The 19,543-nt window shown below is 38.5% G+C and overlaps 1 protein-coding gene across 1 annotated transcript in view; it reads left to right on the top strand.

Annotated features, from left to right (window-relative positions):
* LOC134754208 (PAX3- and PAX7-binding protein 1) overlaps positions 1 to 11,801 on the top strand; it is a 55,038-nt gene extending 43,237 nt beyond the window's left edge. The window contains exons 15-16 of the mRNA XM_063690369.1: positions 360 to 537; positions 10,624 to 11,801. Of these exons, the coding sequence (XP_063546439.1) occupies positions 360 to 537; positions 10,624 to 10,678 (233 nt within the window). The 3' untranslated portion in view covers positions 10,679 to 11,801. The remainder of the gene's footprint in view (positions 1 to 359; positions 538 to 10,623) is intronic.
* The last annotated feature ends 7,742 nt before the right edge of the window (positions 11,802 to 19,543 follow it).

The following is a 19,543-nucleotide window of genomic DNA, read 5'->3' as shown; positions in this document are numbered from 1 at the left end:
ACGAATAGTGAGATGCAAACCTTAACTTTGCCGTTGTAGCACAATCGAACTAGGGCAAAGTTCGAAATCTCTAGAACAGTCCTGAAATTTGGTATGAAACGAAATTTAACGAATACGATACATATGCTGATATTCGGCGAATACTAATATTAGTATTCGTTGCATCATTACCTATTGTAAAAACTTCTTTAGTGTGTATTGATTCCGAGCCAATCAAATTAACACTGCAAAACGCACTGGAATGGTAAAAAGTGCAAACATTTTTCATCATTTGAAATTACAAGCTTTTGGTACCTCCTGTAGTCGAGGTTATGCATAAATGTGAATAATGACATTTGATCGAATACTTATTGTCGCAGAGACGCTGAGTACAGCAGCGGGCGCGTGCGCTGGTCCGGCGGCGGCGGCGGCGGCCGCGGCGCTGGCCGAGACGCTGCCGCGCGGCACGGGCGTGCTGCGCGCGCGCGCGCTGCGTCGGCTCGCGCGCCTCGCCACACTCGCCATAGACCGCCTCGACCAAGCCAACCCGCTCCACATGTAAGCCTGAGCTGAGCCCGCATGCCGAATGCCGACCCATTACCGCGGTTATCTGTATCACGCATCTCACGCATGATCAGCACGCCGCTCTGGTGTGTGTGTGTGTGTGTGTGTGTGTGTGTGTGTGTGTGTGTGTGTGCGAGACTGCATGCGCTATGCACGTATATAGCGTTGTCCCACTCTCACACGGGCCGGATCCGCATTTCATGTGATGTGATGATCGCGTACAAGCTTTGTGTCCGTCACAGTGATTGTTGCATTTGTTTCTAATAATACGAGATTTTTAACCAGTTCCCTGTGCCCGGTTGGACTGCATTTTATCAAACCTACATAACATAAACAGTGCACTTTAAAGGTCTTTTACATACTTACATTTTTTTTATTTATTTATTTGGGAAACATACAGCACATAATAATACAATAAGGTAAAAGATATAGTAAGAACATAGGGCCAAAAGAGTTTCCACTTATAGTTAATACAAAATTCCTTTGCTCCGAAAAAAAGTACAATTATTAGGTATTTTGAATTTAAAATTGAATTTAACAATAACATTGAGTAATAATAACAAGCATAATTTAGAATTTGGAAAATAACAAGCACAATTTTCAATTTAGAATTTGAAATCAAATAGGTACAATTACAATAACAATCATAACAATACAACACAAGATTACAATTTTATTACTAGCTACGAGTTAACGAAATTTGCCATTTATTATATTTTTTTATTTTGTTTGATGACAGAAACAAATCTATTACACCTATGCTGGAACAAATCAATGTGTGAATATTTCTTATTGTATATATTGCATGCTCTTGCTAAAAATTTGTTGTTTACATATTTTTTGCGAGTGAATGGAACTGATAGTAAAGCGGTGGACCGTGTACGATACGTAGGACATCTAAATGACACCTTGCTGAGAAGTTCTTCTGAATCAATTAAATTATTTAATATTTTGTACAAGAAAATTACATCCCGCTTTTCTCTTCTCACTTGCAAGGACTCAAAATTCTCGGGCTTAAAAGATTTGAATTTATACTTCATACGATTAAGAAACTTTTTTTGAACACTTTCTAATGAATTAATGTGCACTAAATAGTTGGGACTCCAAACTGTAGATGCGTATTCCAAATATGACCTTACATAAGCATTATATAAAAGAAGTAACGTTGTGGGGTTTTTAAAATCTTTACTTTGCCTAAAAATGAAACCAAGCATTTTGTAGGCTTTAGATGTTATCTTATGTATGTGTGAAACCAATTGAATTTTACTATCTAAATATACTCCCAAATCTCTAACCTCCGTAACTCTAGTAAGCTGTTGGTTTCCGATAGTATAATTAAAGTTTATAGGGTCAAGCTTCCGCGTAAATGTAATAATTGAACATTTATTTATGTTTAAGTACAGGTTATTACATAAACAATAGTTGTCCAATCTATGAAGGTCATCCTGCAAATTGACACAATCAGCCTCGGACTTCACAATGGTAAATATCTTAGTATCGTCAGCATACAATAATACTTTAGAATTCAAAAAACAGTTAATGACATCATTGATATATATGTTAAATAGTAGTGGTCCTAAATGCGAGCCCTGTGGGACCCCTGACGTAATAGGCACAAAACTAGAGGTGTATCCTTTGATAGTAACTGCCTGAGTTCTATCCCGCAAGTACGATGTGAGCCAACGCAACATGTCTCCATGGATACCGAACATTTCAAGTTTATTTAATAAGAGAGAGTGTGAAATTTTATCAAATGCCTTTGAGTAATCGGTATAGATAGCATCGACTTGGTAATTCTTGTCCATTGCGCTCAGAACATAATCAAGGAGCTCGCACAAATTAGACTCAGTTGACCGTTTATTAATGAAGCCATGCTGCTGCGTCATTAACATCGGTCTTATTGTTGGGTAGAGCGTGTCATAAACTATTTTTTCAAATAGTTTAGGAACTATAGACAATTTGGAAATGCCGCGGTAGTTTCTAATATTATGTTTATCACCACTTTTAAAAATAGGCACAATGATAGATTTTTTCCAAATTTTTGGTAAGGACCTAGACCTAAGTGAAATGTTGTAGAGTAAACATACCGGTAATGCAAGAGACTTACTGCAACACAGGATGAATGCCATCCGGGCCACTGCCTTTGGATTCTTTTAATTTCTTCAAGTATTTTTCCACCAGAGGTGCGTCAATATGAACGCTATTAATAACACAATTTTGTGGGCTATTGACACTAGGCATGGAAGTTGAGATAGGTTCAAATACTGAATGAAAAAAGTCACTAAATAGATTAGCCGTGCTGACTCCATCGTTTGCCGTAATATTGTCTAAATAGAGCGAATCCGGAATACCAGTGCTATCCTTCCTGGATTTTATAAATGACCAAAACGACTTAGAGTTAACTTTTATATTATTTTTAGCCCTAGAGATAAATAAATTGTAGCAAGAAATTTCTTCGTTTTTTATTTTAGAGCGTAAATTAGAAAAAGCGTTATAGTCAGCTACTCGTCCATATATTTTCCATTTTTTGTGTATCTTGTTTTTTTTCTTAATTAACGTGATAAGATTACGGGAATACCAAGAAGGAAAATTACTTGGTTTTGTAACTGTTTTGGAGGGAACTAATTCTTGAATTATATTATTTATAGTGGTGTAAAAGTCATTGACTGCACTCTCGATATTATTAGTATCTAGTTGCGTCTCCCAATTGATTTCCCTCAATTTCAAATTAATTTTATTATAATCGGCGGCAAAAAATCGACGTACTACACGCGGGGCCGGTTTTAAAAGACGCTCAGTCGAACCAATTTCAATCGTTATACAAAGGACTGGGTGATGAGCGTCTATGGGTACAAGAGGGTCCGCGCTAGCTACCTCACACAAGTGATTAGAAAGGACTAGGTCCAGATGCCTACCGTTCTTATTAGAAATGTGATTATATTGTTCAAAGTTTGTAAATTGTAAAAATGCTGATAGCTGGGCTGTGAGGCTGTTAAAGTTAGGATTACCTAACCTAAGGCTATGAGGGCCCTGATCAAGTTGGCTCCAAACCGCATCTCCGATGTTTAAGTCACCTAGAACCAGAAATATATCATCGGGATAATCCGCATGTAAGTCAGACAAATGCTCAAAAAATAGTGATTCGGAATCCATTAGTTCCTTACTTGGGGGAAAGTAACAAGTAAACAACCTTAATTTTTTAGATACTGGCCCTTGAGTTATATGAATATCAAGACATGTAACGTCGGCGTCCGGGAGCGCCACGAGAGGGCGCGCGCCGGCGCCGCGCGCGTCAGCCCGCAGGTCGCGGCCGGCGCACCGCTATCAACGCGCCGCCACTACACCCCGCGTCACCCCTAGTCTCTCACAGTCTCGGTCCGTCCTGTACACGTTGTACCTCGAATCAAACAATTCTGAGTCATAAATGCCAGGAACCAGCCACGTTTCAGTAATACATATGAAGTCATAATTATATTTCAATAGATTTCGTAAAAATACAGTAGTTTTAGTCCTGAGTCCACGAGCATTTTGATAGTATAGCTTAAATCCCATTAAATAAAATTGATAAGATGATATTATAGTACGCATGTAAAGTTCGCTTATTTAATATTTGGTCCGTTAATAAAATATGTATGTACAAATTTTCTGTTAAGATTTTAAAATACTCTCGCAAAATAAATGCAAACATAACTCGTAAACAAAGCACCACTATGATAAATACAAAACAACAGTAAGTAATAGTTTTGTTTCTGAAATACAAATATAGCTCTAAATGATGCTCATAAATCATAATTGTCTAAACATTTACTTTGACAATAGATTCGTCTACATAATATATTTGTAAGCATAAGCTCCGTTCCATAATAAGGTACAGTGTTCAGCTTTGGCTTTGTATTTTTTAGATTTCTTGTTGTAATTACTGTGGCAACACCAAAGTCACAGTTTGAATTTGAATATTGCTCTGTCACAAGCTGTCAGAGCCAGTATGTCATGAGCCTACTACCAGTTAACACTGTGTCTCGCCATTATCGCTAACTTTCTCGCAATTTGTTAAAAGCACTACTGCTAATATTTAGACTACTTTTAAAATCAGTGCTGTGTAGCCGAAGTACGCCGTGCCCATCCGTGAAGTGGAGAATCCGAGGTCTAAGTTGGACGATCAAGGTAACGGTTCTAAGCTTACCTCTAGCTTGCGACAAGGGCAGCCCGGGACCAACACCAGGGTCTACAACGGAGGCCAACGGTTCAAGCCCACAACCCCGGATTGCAAGGTAACTTCGCCCTACACTACTTTGCACTTTAGTTTCACTTCATAGGTTAATTTTAGTATAGCACAACTTTCTTGCTCAACTGGCCCCTAAATCTCATCCCTTATCGCCCCCCTTTACAGTCCATTCTCTCGCCAATGAACATACAGTAAGGTACGAAAATAGATATTGGCCCAGTCAAAATAAGGGTTTCACCTCGGAATGAGAGATAATAAGCTGGAAACTCGTATACACCTTCGTTCGACGCATATATCGTGTGCGCTTCAGAAGTTATTCAAGGTCAAAGGTTATAAAAATCGGTTTTTCACGGATATCAAAATTTATATAGCTCCCATGTTATTTACATGTAGGTAAGAATTGTAGAGCATAAAATTTTCGACAAGTTAGGTATCAAAAAAAATTTCATGCTATTTGCCGTTTTTAAGATCCACTTGTCTGTATTAGTCATACTTGTTATGAACAAAATGCTGCACTTCATGATAAAAGCAAGCCGCTTTGCACAGTGATAGTAGGGACCAAACTGAGCGATTTGACCCGCAGCAGCGGCAGTTTCACCCCTAAGGAACAGAGATGGCGCTACTTCTTTAAAAAATATTTCAAAAAATTCTACAAGCTAAACCAATGAACCGATTTAAATGTTTAATATCTCAAATGAAAGCGCATTATATACATTACTTTTAAAAAAATACTCAAAAATATATACTCAATACTTTTGATAAAAACGGGAATTTTAAGTTTGTTTTTTTACTCGATTGATAGTTTTTACTTGATTTCTTAAAAACAATATTATGGAACATGAATAGTTTAATAAATATATATATAGTACTGAGTATATAAAAGTATTACAAAAAAACCCGACACTCATACCTTTCATTCTTCACGAAATATTTAAGTTCAATTATGCACGTTCTTACAAATAAATCCTTTAAAAGAAATCTTCTACCGTAGTAAGTGCACTGATTTTAATATGAAATGTGTCATATGAAAAGAAATCACCCAATTTATTTTAATAAATAAAAAATTAATAAATAAAAACTGAATAAAGTTTTTTCCTGGTGCTGAATTACAAAAAAATATAACAAATCTAAAATTAGGAATTATTTTTATTTAAAGTGACTACATTTGTAAACAAAAAACTTAAATGTCCTCTTCGGGTTCACCGGTAGATGTAGAACTGAAAAAAAGTCGTTTTGAGAAGTACTCGTACCATTTCAATACTACAAAATCACCGATCATACATGACCTGGTTGCTGTAGATTACTGTTGGATAATTGTTGTGCCTGTAGAAAAATAATTGAATTATTTTTGTGCCTAGTTGATTACCATTAAACCTATAATTTTGTGCCAGACCTATCAGTGTTTTGTGCCGGATCAGTGGTCAGCATGCAAAATAACTCCGGATTGAAAATTACATTAACTTACTTTTGATTTGTACAGCCACCTTTGCATGATTTACACTGGGCTGTGCATGGTAAGCTGACGCGACGACACTCACAACGCATAGTTTCGCAGCCAGATTTGCAGCCACAATGGTCCAAGAGGCTTAATTGCGACCAAATCGCTGTAACTGCCGACCATTCCGGAGTCCAACTCTCTTTTTCCTCAGTCCATCCCCAAGAAGATGGACATGGTATGGAAACTTCTGGTTTCATAGCGTTTCCCCATATATGGCCCGCTTGGTAAGCCGCTCGAAGTGCATGTTTATAGAGAGCAGCTGATGTAGGTGGCAGGCTTGACACAAGCTTGTTTTTTGAAGCAAACAAATATTTGTGAACTTCATTTACGTTTATGTGTTCCGTTTGGCCAAACAATAACACAAATCTAGGGTTACTTTATATTAAAATTAAAATATGTAGTTACACACCTGACAACTGACAAAATCAAAACCTTAAAAGTTGACATACTCCTATTTTCCCGTCTTTTTATAGTGGCCAGAGAAAGGCAGCTTGATCTGAACGAATTCTTCCAGTACGAAAACCAAATTTGTCCACCTTCGCTGTCAGTCAATGGAGGGCGTCGTTCAGGGAACAAATCTGATTTGGCCGAGAAATTAGAACCTGCCAACCCTGCCACCTACATCAGCTGCTCTCTATAAACATGCACTTCGAGCAGCTTACCAAGAGGGCCATATATGGGGAAACGCTCTGAAACCAGAAGTTTCCATACCATGTACATCTTTTTGGGGATGGACTGAGGAAAAAGAGAGTTGGACTCCGGAATGGACGGCATTTACAGCGATTTGGTCTCAGCGATTGTGGCTGCAAATCTGGCTGCGAAACTATGCATTGTGGGTGTCGTCGCGTCAGCTGGCCATGCACAGCCCAGTGTAAATCATGCAAATGTGGCTGTACAAATCAAAAGTAAGTTGATGTAATTTTCAATCCAGGGTTATTTTGCATGCTGACCACTAATTATAGGTCTGGCACAAAATTATAGGTTTAATGGTTATCAACTAGGCACAAAAATAATTCAACAGTAATCTACAGCAACCAGTTCATGTATGATCAGTGATTTTGTAGTATTGAAATGGTACGAGTACTTAACAAAACGACTTTTCTTTTTCAGTTTTACATCTACCGGTGAACCATATAATTTGACATCACCTAATAATAATTAGTTGCCCGTTTATTTTTGTATTTAATACACTGACAATTATCTGATTCAATTCGGCTTATATGTATAAAAACTACTAAATTGACCTACTTTTATATTATACACATAGATTTAAGATTAGATCCTAAGTATGCATGTAATATTGCTATGCCCCCACGGGGTCCATGTGGAACTACCAAGAATTTGTAATACCTATAAAGCCATGGTTGCAATAAATAAATATGAAATATAAACCCGAAGAGGACATTTAATTTTTTTGTTTACAAATGTAGTCACTTTAAATAAAAATAATTCCTAATTTTAGATTTGTTATATTTTTTTGTAATTCACCACCAGGAAAAAACTTTATTCAGTTTTTATTTATATTTTTTTTATTTATTAAAATAAATTGGGTGATTTCTTTTCATATGACACATTTCATATTAAAATCAGTGCACTTACTGCGGTAGAAGATTTCTTTTAAAGGATTTATTTGTAAGAACGTGCATAATTGAACTTAAATATTTCGTGAAGAATGAAAGGTATGGGTGTCGGGTTTTTTTGTAATACTTTTATATACTCAGTACTATATATATATTTATTAAACTATTCATGTTCCATAGTATTTTTTTTAAGAAATCAAGTAAAAACTATCAATCGAGTAAGAAAATAAACTTAAGATGCCGTTTTTTGCCAAAAGGGTTCAGTATATGTATTATGAATATTTTTTTATAAGTAATGTCTATAATGAGCTTTTATTTGAGATATTAAACATTGAAATCGGTCAAATAGTTAAGCTTGTAGAATTTTTTGAAATATATTTTGAAGAAATTTACATTCACATTCAAACTTTTATATTTCGTTAAGTATGAGAGGTATCGGTGTCGGGTTTTTTTTATAATACTTGTTATTTATTCAGTAATATATACATGCATTAAGCTATTCATGTTCCATACATTTTTCCTGAGAAACCAAGTAAAAACTATCAATCGAGTAAAAAAAAAACTTAAGAGGCCGTCTTTTGTCGAAAGTAATCAGTATATATTTTTTGAGTATTTTTTTAAAGTAATGTATATAATGAGCTTTCATTTGAGATATTAAACACTTAAATCGGTTCATTGGTTTAGCTTGTAGAATTTTTTGAAATATTTTTTAAAGAAGTGGCGCCATCTCTGTTCTTAAGGGGTGAAACTTGCGCTGCTGCGGGTCAAATCACTCAGTTTGGTCCCTACTAGCACTGTGCAAAGTGGCTTGCTTTTATCATGAAGTGCAGCATCCGGGCAAAAAATGGCCATAACAAGTATGACTATAAATGAAACGAATCCTGACCGAATTTTATACAGCATAACCGAGGGTGAACCCACGATTATTACCCGGTGGTAATATAAACACATACTATGTGTATAACGATAACTATATTCGCTGACTTTAAAAATATTTGAAGACGATGTATTTTCAGAATGGCATAACTTCGTCAAATGAAGTTTAAGAATAAGTAGTACTTCATTTTAAAGAGCATATTAACTATTTACTAAAAGCAAACTAAATTTGGCGATATCGTAAGTTTTTTTAAATAAAATTTATCTTAGAAATGAAAAAAAAAAACGTTAAATTCTAAAAAAACTTGCATCTTTGGTGACAGGTTGCACAAAAACTATAAGTGATAGCACTATAGTGTGTATAAGAGATTGATAGCAAATTTATTAGGGATGACAGGTGAATTTTAAAGAGTACACCTAGATGTATCATGTCATGTCACACAAGGTTGAAAACTTTATTAATTTGTTTGTCTGAAAACATATAATGGCTCAATTAATATATATTTATTTAGTTATGGAGAACCAGCAGAGAGGCCTTTGCCCAGCAGTGGGACATTCAAATAGGCTAAGAAAAAAAAAAATTTTTTTCCGGTTTCCCTGCCCGAACCGTTGACCGATTGCCTTGCGTCGACCGCTGACCGATTGCGCTGACCTGACCGACAATGTTGTTCATACATAATGCGGGCTGCGTTCAATTTGACCTGACCGCATCCAGTGTGGCAAATCCTTAATACGTTATAACGAAGGTGTATACGAGTTTCCAGCTTATTATCTCTCATTCCAAGGTTGACCCCCTTTTTAGGCTTAAGATAACTGGCCCATATACATATATAGAAACTGTAATAAATTGGAATAAGTGATAAGTGTCGTATTAAACATGTTTTTTTATCCGTTAACTTCGGCGTACGGCTAACTACAGTTATACATATAAGACAGATTAATTGCTTCATCTAGCGCTATCATAACACAGGCATTATAATTATCTCAAGTAAATAATTAAAAACAAAAAACATGTCAATGTCATTTCGAACATCGGTAGTCCGTGACATGATACTAAGGCAAACGTTCTTCTTTCGTTATTTCAAGTATAGGCAATGTAATTAGTGTTAGTGGAGGGAGTCCAGTAAATAAAGAAGACCAAGACCGTCAGCCCCCGTACAACGCCGCGAGAATCGTCAATCTTGTACATATATGTATGACATTTGATTCCATATTAGGTTTAGGTACACTTTAGTTATTAGCGTATGTCACCCTACTGTTATTTATAATTTCAAAACGTAAAATTGGACTTGAAGTATATTTAAAGCATAAATAAAGCATCTTAAGTCCTTAGAAAAGACCTTTTATTTTTTTATAGTTTTTATTTCACCGCTCTGTCGCAATGCATGATTTATGTAGTGCTGCATGATGCATGCCAAATTGCAGCTATCTTACTCTAACGATCACGAAGCAAGGTCTCGGACAGACGGACATGGCGAAACTATAAGGGTTTCTAGGTGACTACGAAACCCTAAAAATTGATTATTGATTACCTATCATGAAAAAGGAATTAATCTGAATACCTGTTTCTTTGAAAAAATAACTTAATTTCTGCTCAGGCAACCTAGCCAAGGTGACAATCGCTTGCGCTTGGCCATCGAATCGCTTTGTATCTCTCTATTACTCTTCCATATTAGTGTGACAGTGACAGTTGCGTTTCGTTCGCTACGGAGCGTTTGCGATTGGCAGGAATATACGTTTGAAATTAACGGATTAAAAAAAACACGGTGTATACATTTGAGTGAAGTGTTTTAAATATAGGCATTATTTTGTTCTGAAATATTGACAAATTTATTAAATAAAACAATTGTAAATTACAATTTACCGTAAAAATACCTATAAACGCGTTTATTTGTGTCTAGGAAAGCTGTAGAACAAGCCAAAGCAGTGATAGCAGAGGCCAAGACGTTAGTGTGACGGCGGTCGCGCTCGGCAACGCGCGGCGCCAGCGGCTTCGTCTCGGGCTCCACGTACTCCACGTAGCAGGCATGCGGACCAAGTCGACATGCTTTAACACGAACAATCCAATCCAATCAGTTGTAGGTATAAATGATAATCAGATGCAGATGCCTATCACTATCATCATTTCACATGGGCGGTTGGTAAAGTCATTGTGCGTATTTTTTTCAACCAGCCCTCAGTTAACCATAATAGCTTCTTACCAACCACCTCAGTTATGTGGCAGACCTATAATTACGAATAGTGACAAATAATCGTATCAATGTCTTCTTAACACAAACGTTAAACTGTGACGTTCGACTACATAATGTATACCTACTGCTTGAGTAATCTACGTAACGTATAGTTAGTCAAAGGACTGTCTTATTTCAAACATAAGCAGAGTGAATCATACTATCTTTTTAATACAGTTGCTCAAAAAGTGCTACTTTACGTAGCTGTTTAGCGTGCGGAAAGTTGGTATTCACGAAAAAGCACTAGTTTTTACTTTTCCATTTTTTTAAATTTATACTTGTTCCAATTCATGACTACTTATTGATGAGTGTTAATATTAGTTTCCTTTAAACGTCGTAACAAACATAAAAACCTACTGTTAATGTAAGAATACGAAAAATATACATATTTCATATTTTATTACTTACCTCTTCATCATTATAACACGTTTATTTTTTAATATTGAAGATTGAAAAACCGTTCTTAATAAGTTGTCTGAATGGAACGGAATAGCTATGGAAGGAATAGCTGCCGAAACGCCTGTCAAAAAAGAGGCGTTTTTTTCTTACTGTAAGCTGTTTCCAAAGGCAACATTCGATATTGTTTTTATTCCTTACTTATTGTTTTTCTTATTTTTTTTCGCAACTGTATTAAAAAACGTCGTTCGATACACCTGCGGAATTGTCATTCTTCACTCGTCCCGAGTCTTGCCACTCGCCTACGGCTCGTGGCAAGATATCTCGGTGCTCGTGGGGTGATAGCATACTTTCCGCACTAGCATCGAAATGTATTTTGTCTTACACTAGTACTAGCACAAAAGAAAACGGTGCGTATAGTTTTTTTTTTGTCTTTATTTACTGACAATTTGGTTTGAGTCACTAGTTTAAGGACATTGTCTATAGATAAATGAAATTTTTGACCTGTGTTTTGTCGTTTTCTTAATGATACCATCTATTAGTCTTCTTCCCATTCGGAAACTACTGAAACTAGTTATGGTATGAATTTTCTGATGATTTTTTCGGCTCCGGCCCTTAATCTGGTAAGCAAAAGCCTTTGTTTCTTTCGTTTAAAAAAAACCGGCCAAGTGCGAGTCGGGCTCGCGTACGAAGGGTTCCGTACCATTATAAAAAAAACGGCAAAGAAATCACGTTTGTTGTATGGGAGCCCCACTTAAATATTTATTTTATTATAAACTGTAATAGATGTCATATATTAAAGAAAAAGTGACGAAGCCCTCCAGTGGTGAAGGCCGGATTCGAACCGGCGTCTAGCTATCGCGGCTAACGCCATGAACCCCTAGGCCACCTCGCCTCGTTATTTATTTTATTGTTTTTAGTATTTGTTGTTATAGCGGCAACAGAAATACATCATCTGTGAAAATTTCAACTGTCTAGCTATCACAGTTCATGAGATACAGCCTGGTGGTACGGAACCCTAAAAACAACTATCGTGATAGTATTAAGGTTCAAAATTATGTAACAGCTCATTCCGAGATAACGAGTTTGGGTACAGGCGCGGATCCAGCCCCCAAAAAAGGTTGTGGTCACAGCCACACGAAAATCGGCAAGTAAGAGTCAGAGTACGAACTCGCTCATGAACAATCATGACGCTTGAACGATGATCCCGATCTCAATAGACCGTATAAGTGTGACGTCACATGTGTTGTCTATTAGGGGTACCCCCCTAATGATTCCCCTACCAATGTTTCGCAGATTATCGATTCACAGACAACATTTCGCCAACCATCTAACTTTTAGACGACATTTACTAGTTTTACCGTTCAATTCGCTTCTGTGTTAATTAGAAGAATAATTATTGTAAGATTTTATGCATTTTTTTATTAAAGATTTCGTTAAGTAGTCGACAAGTTCAAATCAAATGGTGAAAAATCTAAAAATACTGTCTAGATATGTAGGCCTATTCGCGAAGCACATAAAAATTGGAAGAGTTATATAATATACTAGCTTTTGCCCGCGACTTCGTCTGCGTGGAGTTAGTTTTTTTTTTTTTTTTATGAAATAGGAGGCAAACGAGCAGACGGATCACCTGATGGAAAGCGATTACCGCCGCCCATGGACACCCGCAACACCAGAGGGGTTGTAAGTGCGTTGCCGGCCTTTAAGATGGGAATACGCTCTTTTCTTGAAGGTTTGAAGGTCATATCGGTCCGGAAATACCGCAGGCGACAGTTCATTCCACAGTTTAGCTGTGCGAGGCAGGAAGTTTCTAGAGAAACGCACAGTTGAGGACTGCCAACCATCTAAGTGGTGAGGATGGTAATGTTTTCGCGTAGGGCGATGGCGAAAAGAAGCTGCAGGGATTAATCCGAACAATTCCTCGGAGCACTCCCCGTTATACACGCGATAGAAAATGCAGAGCGAGGCCACATCTCTACGCAGCGCCAAGGAGTCAAGCCGTTCCGAAGTACGCTGGCAGTCGACAATTCGAGTCGCTCTTCGCTGGATGCGGTCCAGAGGGAGAAGCTGGTATTGGGGTGCCCCTGCCCATAGATGAGAACAGTATTCCATGTGTGGGCGAACCTGCGCTTTATACAGCTGTAGGCGGTGGGCCGGCGTGAAATACTGTCTCGATCTGTTGAGCACACCGAGCTTTTTTGAGGCTAATTTGGCCTTACCCTCTAAATGGCCGCGGAACTGGACTTCACTCGAAATGTCGACGCCGAGGATTCCGATACTGGCTGCGGCAGTCAGGGGAGTGCTCTCAAAACGAGGTGATACGACAAATTCTAACTTTTTTGCGGTAAACGCGCAAACCTGTGTCTTGGCAGGGTTAAAACGGACTAAGTTTAGTCGACCCCATTCAGAGATTTCTTTTAGGGAAGTCTCAATTTCAGACACAAGTTTGTTCCGGCTCTCGATGACGTTTTCCCGAGAGATATTGGTGCGGCCGGTGTAAGAGGCATCACCCGTACTATCATCAGCATAACAATGAATTCCGCTGATTTGCAGCATGTCATTGATATGCAGAAGGAATAGCGTGGGTGATAGCACACAGCCTTGGGGGACACCAGCATTCACAGACATGGAGTCTGAGCATTCGCCGTCAACTACGACCTTTATGCTTCTATCTGCTAGAAAGCTACTGACCCATACACATAATCTCTCGGGAAGCCCATAAGATGGTAGCTTCGAAAGAAGTGCTTTGTGCCAGACGCGATCGAAGGCCTTCGCTATATCCAAACTAACAGCCAATGCTTCACCCTTTGTCTCGATTGCCTGTGCCCAACGATGTGTCAGGTAGACTAGAAGATCACCAGCCGAGCGGCCTCTACGGAAACCGTATTGTCGGTCACTAAGCAACTGGTGGTCCTCTAGGTACCGAAGGAGCTGGCAGTTGATAATGGACTCCATTATCTTCGAGAAAAGGGAGGTTATAGCTATTGGCCTGTAGTTGGATGGATTTGAGCGGTCGCCTTTTTTAGGGATCGGGTGCACCAAAGCTGACTTCCACGAGGTCGGGACTACGCCGGAAGAGTAAGAGAGCCGAAAAAGACGCGTTAAGACCGGTGCCAACTCGGGAGCACACATCTTCAGCACAACCGCAGGGATTCCATCGGGCCCACTCGACTTATGAGTGTCGAGGGAAAGAAGTGCTTTGCGCACCGAGCTTTGTTTGAACCGGACATCCGGCATATAGCTCTCGCACCGCGGTATGGTCGGCGGCGCGTTTCCCCCGTCATCCAAAGTCGAGTTGGACGCAAAGAGTTTGCCCAGAAGATCGGCTTTGTCTTTTGCGTCGTGGGCCAATGAATCATTCTCCGTGTGCAGAGGTGGAAAAGATGGCGTGCAGAAATTCCCCTGGATAGCTTTGGCAAGAGACCAGAACGCACGAGTTCCCGACGGGAGGCGCTCTAATTTCTCGCCAATTCTACCAATGTGCAGCGACTTTGCTCTGGCAATAACTCTTTTGAAGGACCTGGAGGCAAAGTTAAACTTCTTTTTTAATGCGCTAGTCTTTACATCCCGTACTGCCGCTGCGTCTACCCAGGCCTGGTAACATTCCTGCTTTCGGCGAGAGGCCTCTTTGCAGAAACGACCAAACCAAGGTTGGGATTTGCCACCAACAGGGACCACAGAGGACGGAATGAAAAGCTCCATTCCCTGCAGCACCACGTCAGCAACAGAATCAGCAACGACGTTGGGATCATCCGGCGTGAAGCAAACCTGCCTCCAAGGGTAGGATGCAAAGAAGGACCGCATCCCGTCCCAATCTGCTGACCTATAGTGCCACACACGGCGGCCACAAGCAACTCGCCGACGCGGCGGGTACGCGAGTGGCACCGTACTCCGGATCAAGCAATGATCCGAGGAACCGAGTGGGGCTTCAACGAATACATTGTAGTCAACCGGATGAGAGGTCAGCAGAAGGTCCAACAGGGAAGGTTCATGGCCTTCCACATCTGGGATTCGCGTAGGCGCAGTAACCAATTGTGTCAAGCCATATGCCAGAGCAAAGTTATAAACAGATCTGCCCGCATGATCAGTCTTGCTAGAGCCGAGCCATTCGGCGTTGTGGGCATTAAAATCACCAAGTACAATGATCTCAGCGGAAGGGATCTGCTGCTGCACAGAGTCTGCAGCCGTTTGGATCTGCTCAATGAGTCGGTCAGTTTCGGCATCACCGCTATGGGACCTATATAGGCACGAATAGACACGGGGATGGTGATCGTTGTCTATACGCAGCCATAAGGTGGAGAGGTCCCTACCTTCAAGATTGTTGAGGCGACGAAAACTGATATCGTCTCTAACGTACACGCACACCCCAGCCCTAGGCGAAAAGGAGTGTTCCAGTCCGTACCCAGGGTAGGAGAGGTAAGATGTGTCCGCCGGAGACGCTATCTGCGTCTCGGTCAAAAAGAGCAAGGCCGGCTTTGCTGTCTCGAGGTGTAGGTGGACAGCATTAAGGTTGGAATGTAAACCCCTGATGTTGCAGAAGTCCACGGCCAGCGTGGCAAGGGGTGCCGAAGTTGCTTTGCTCTTGCCTCGGGCAGATGACAGATGGTTGAGCGCGGTTTTGCCCCCCCCAGAGTACGAAACGGGGCGGCCTCGGCGTCCACGCTCAGGCAAAATGTTACCTGAGCATGGAAGCCCAGTGAGGGGTTCTCCAGCGCTAGTGCAGCAACTGGTACCCTCCTGGGGTAACCTCTTTAACTGCGCCATCATCATTAGAAAAGGGGGGTTTGGGGGTTGGAGCTATCTGGGAACCTTACTCACCATCAGGAACACAACACTACATGCCTACAAAGTAGGCAGCAGTGCTATTATGGCTGTGGTCTTCTGTAAGGTGGAGGTACTTCTCCAGTTGGGCTGCTCCAGATTCAAGCGTGATGACATAACGCTGTGCCCTACCTCTCTTAAAGTTAGTGATTTTTTTATCAAATCTGCATTTTATCGATTCCCATAAAAACTACCCTATATATGTCCTTCCCCATATTATTATCTCTATACCAAATTTCACCTAATTCGATTCAGCGGTTTAAGCGTGAAGAGCACAGACAGACAGACTTTCGAATTTATAATATTACTAGTTTTTGCCCGCGACTTCGTCTGCGTGGAATCAGTAACAGCAGCTAGAGTAAGTTTAGCGCCTGGAGAAAGTCTTGTAGCAATCATTCAATTTGAGCATAATATGCACATAAATTATCAGACAACTAATTAATTATCTCAATTCCACCATGATTCCACCCCGCTTTTCACCCTCTTAAGGGATAATTTTCGGGATAAAAACTATCCTATGTCCTTCCCCGGAACTCAAACTATCTCTATGCTAATTTCAACTAAATCGGTTCAGCTGTTTATGTGTGAAGAGGTAACACACAGACAGACAGACTTTCGCATTTATCATATTAAATGTATGCAATGTTGCATGTATGGATGGTAAGTATTTTGTTTTTTGCCAATATATCATAAACTATTAATATTTAATAAATGAAAAAATATTCCTAAAGGTACTTATTAAATTCGTATAGATTAGCTTAAAATAATTTATAATGTAATTTAATATTATGAAATAAATCAATCTGAATCTAAATCTATTTAAAAATTAAAAAAATTAAAAAAAAACTATCGTGTATTTTAAACATGTTAAAGAATGTTACTGTTGTTGGGCAATTATTAATTAACACATTTTTCTCGAAATTTCGGCTTTGTTGTAAATTAATAAAATGTTAAAATAATTGGCGTAAAACAATTTTTTTTACATAGTTTTAGTTTACGAAAAAGACGAAGTTCAAGATTTTTGTTAAATTAATAATTGCCTAACTTATAAAAAAATATCTAAGATAAATTTCTAACAGTAGTACATGCTTTGACGTGTTTAATATACACCACATTTTTTCAGTTTTAAATGAATTTTGAATACCTTATAATTAATAGAGTTAGAGTAGCGAAAAATGGAATCTTGAGCGTTGCGAGGGTTACAAAAAATTTCACCACACCAGCCCGTAGAAAATATTTACTGTAAGATATCAAACAAAATCAAATCCAAAATCCAAATATTTATCATTCTAACTAAATCATCATTTAAAAGTCAATTCTACCAGCTAACATAAAGAAACAACTCAAAATTTGCATCTTATTAATTAATTTAATTTAAAAATTGTAATAGATGTCATATATTAAAGAAAAAGTGACCAAGCCCTCCAGTGGTGAGCCGGATCCGGCCTTCACCACTGACACCACCACCACCATATGACATCTATTACAATTTTTAATTTATATATAGTAGTGTGACTACTGAAAAAAACACAAATCAAAATATTTAATAAAATAATTTGATTTGTTCCCAAACTTGTTAATTTAATTTAACTTTCTCATCACTTTTTGAACAATCAGCCTTTACCAGCTGGTGTGGTGAAAATTTTACAGTTAAATTAGTAATTTAGCAATTGCATTACTTACAACATTGATTCATTGAGTCATAGATAGCACTTTTTATACATAGATAAATATAAAACTGAACGCTACGCAAACTACGCTAAAAAAACTCCTACAGCTGTAAATTAAAAGCTGGCATTATTTTAGGAAATTGTACTAATATTTGTGAATGTTTAAGATTTATAAGACCCATAACTCCCACAAGCTAAAAATAACTCTGTGGCCAGCTGATATTAACATGCAAGAATTTCTAATGAATACCACATGATCACTTACTGGTGTTTCGACCAATGGTTATCTACTCGGGTAATCGTGACGGAAAACGATCATTCTATAAAAAGTAAATCCGCGTATCAATATTATGCCAACTTCTCTGCGTACTGAAATTTCTGCGAAAGCGTGTGCGAAAAATCGGCGTAATTTTACTCGGGGACTCAATTAAGGTTGTGGGCATGCCCATCGTGCCCACAACGGTGGATCCGCGCCTGTTTGGGTAATGTAGGACGATCAGTCGCCTGTAGGTGGTCTGTCCGGTAACAGAATAGGGATGATGACACATGTTGAATTTTATAACAAAATCTAGTAAAATAGATGGCAAATGAGCAATTTATCACAATAATGTGGATATTAAAATAATATATGGAAATAATACAAAAATACAGGACCTGAAAGTTTCAAAATTTTAGTTTTTTTAAACTTCCAAAAAGGTAAAAAGTAAGAGTACCATTCGATTCCTTACATTTTATCCAAAAAATGATTGTATTGCAACTATATACATAAACCCAATATTTTACCGACAAAAACGAAATTTTCTTGTTTTGTCCATACTGTAAGATGGGCTCTCAGTGACCTTGACGTCACTTTCACTTATCGTTTTGTTAGAAGAGCATCGCGAGTGAGGTACGACTGTCGGACTTTGACTATCATTTCTGACTTTTGTATTGCTTTAATAAAATGGGTCCCATATAGACATTTGATCCTAAAAACACACTTGATAGATTACCATTAATGAAAATTTGTCATCTAGCCTATTAGCTGTTACATTAATTGGAACCATATAAATAGTTAGGGTAAAATTGCTTTTTAAATGGGTTTGTTCCAGTTCAGTCAGTAGCATTGTAGCCGCTGCATAGAAGAAACAGTACCTTTTGTTTAACTGATTAGGAGTAAGGCCTAAAAATCACCTCAGAAAATTCATACTATACCAAAGTTAGAACAGTAGGCCAGCAATATGACCAGCAAAACGTTTGAATAACTATAACCCTGAAGTCCACAGCGGCAACATACTTGCCATCATACTTAAACAAAAACCCATCTCTACAATAAGAATAACGGTTCGAAATCGAATGACTAGAAAGGAATGTCAAATGGTTTAAGGGTGCGAACTGACTGCGGTTCTTTTGGCCATCTTTGGTAAAGAAAAAACTTTGTCCTCTTTCTAAGTAGGTTCAAAATGTAGCTAATATCACCCGCTACCTAAAAACAAATCATTCAAATCAATGACATGACATCATCTCATTCACCAAATCCGAGTCAGTAGCGACGGTGGACAGCACTACTCAAACGTACCCATATATATTTATATACATACGTCATAAATCATTACTGTTCCCGTAGTCATGAAAAATATAACTCCTAACCAGCTTCAGTACACTGAATACGAATAAACAGACCTAATGATTTGTATGACCCTCATTTTGACGGCCATAGTCCA

This window comes from Cydia strobilella, chromosome Z (genome assembly GCF_947568885.1).
Source record: "Cydia strobilella chromosome Z, ilCydStro3.1, whole genome shotgun sequence".
Lineage (NCBI taxonomy): Eukaryota > Metazoa > Arthropoda > Insecta > Lepidoptera > Tortricidae > Cydia > Cydia strobilella.
This window is presented reverse-complemented; position numbering and strand designations above follow the sequence as displayed.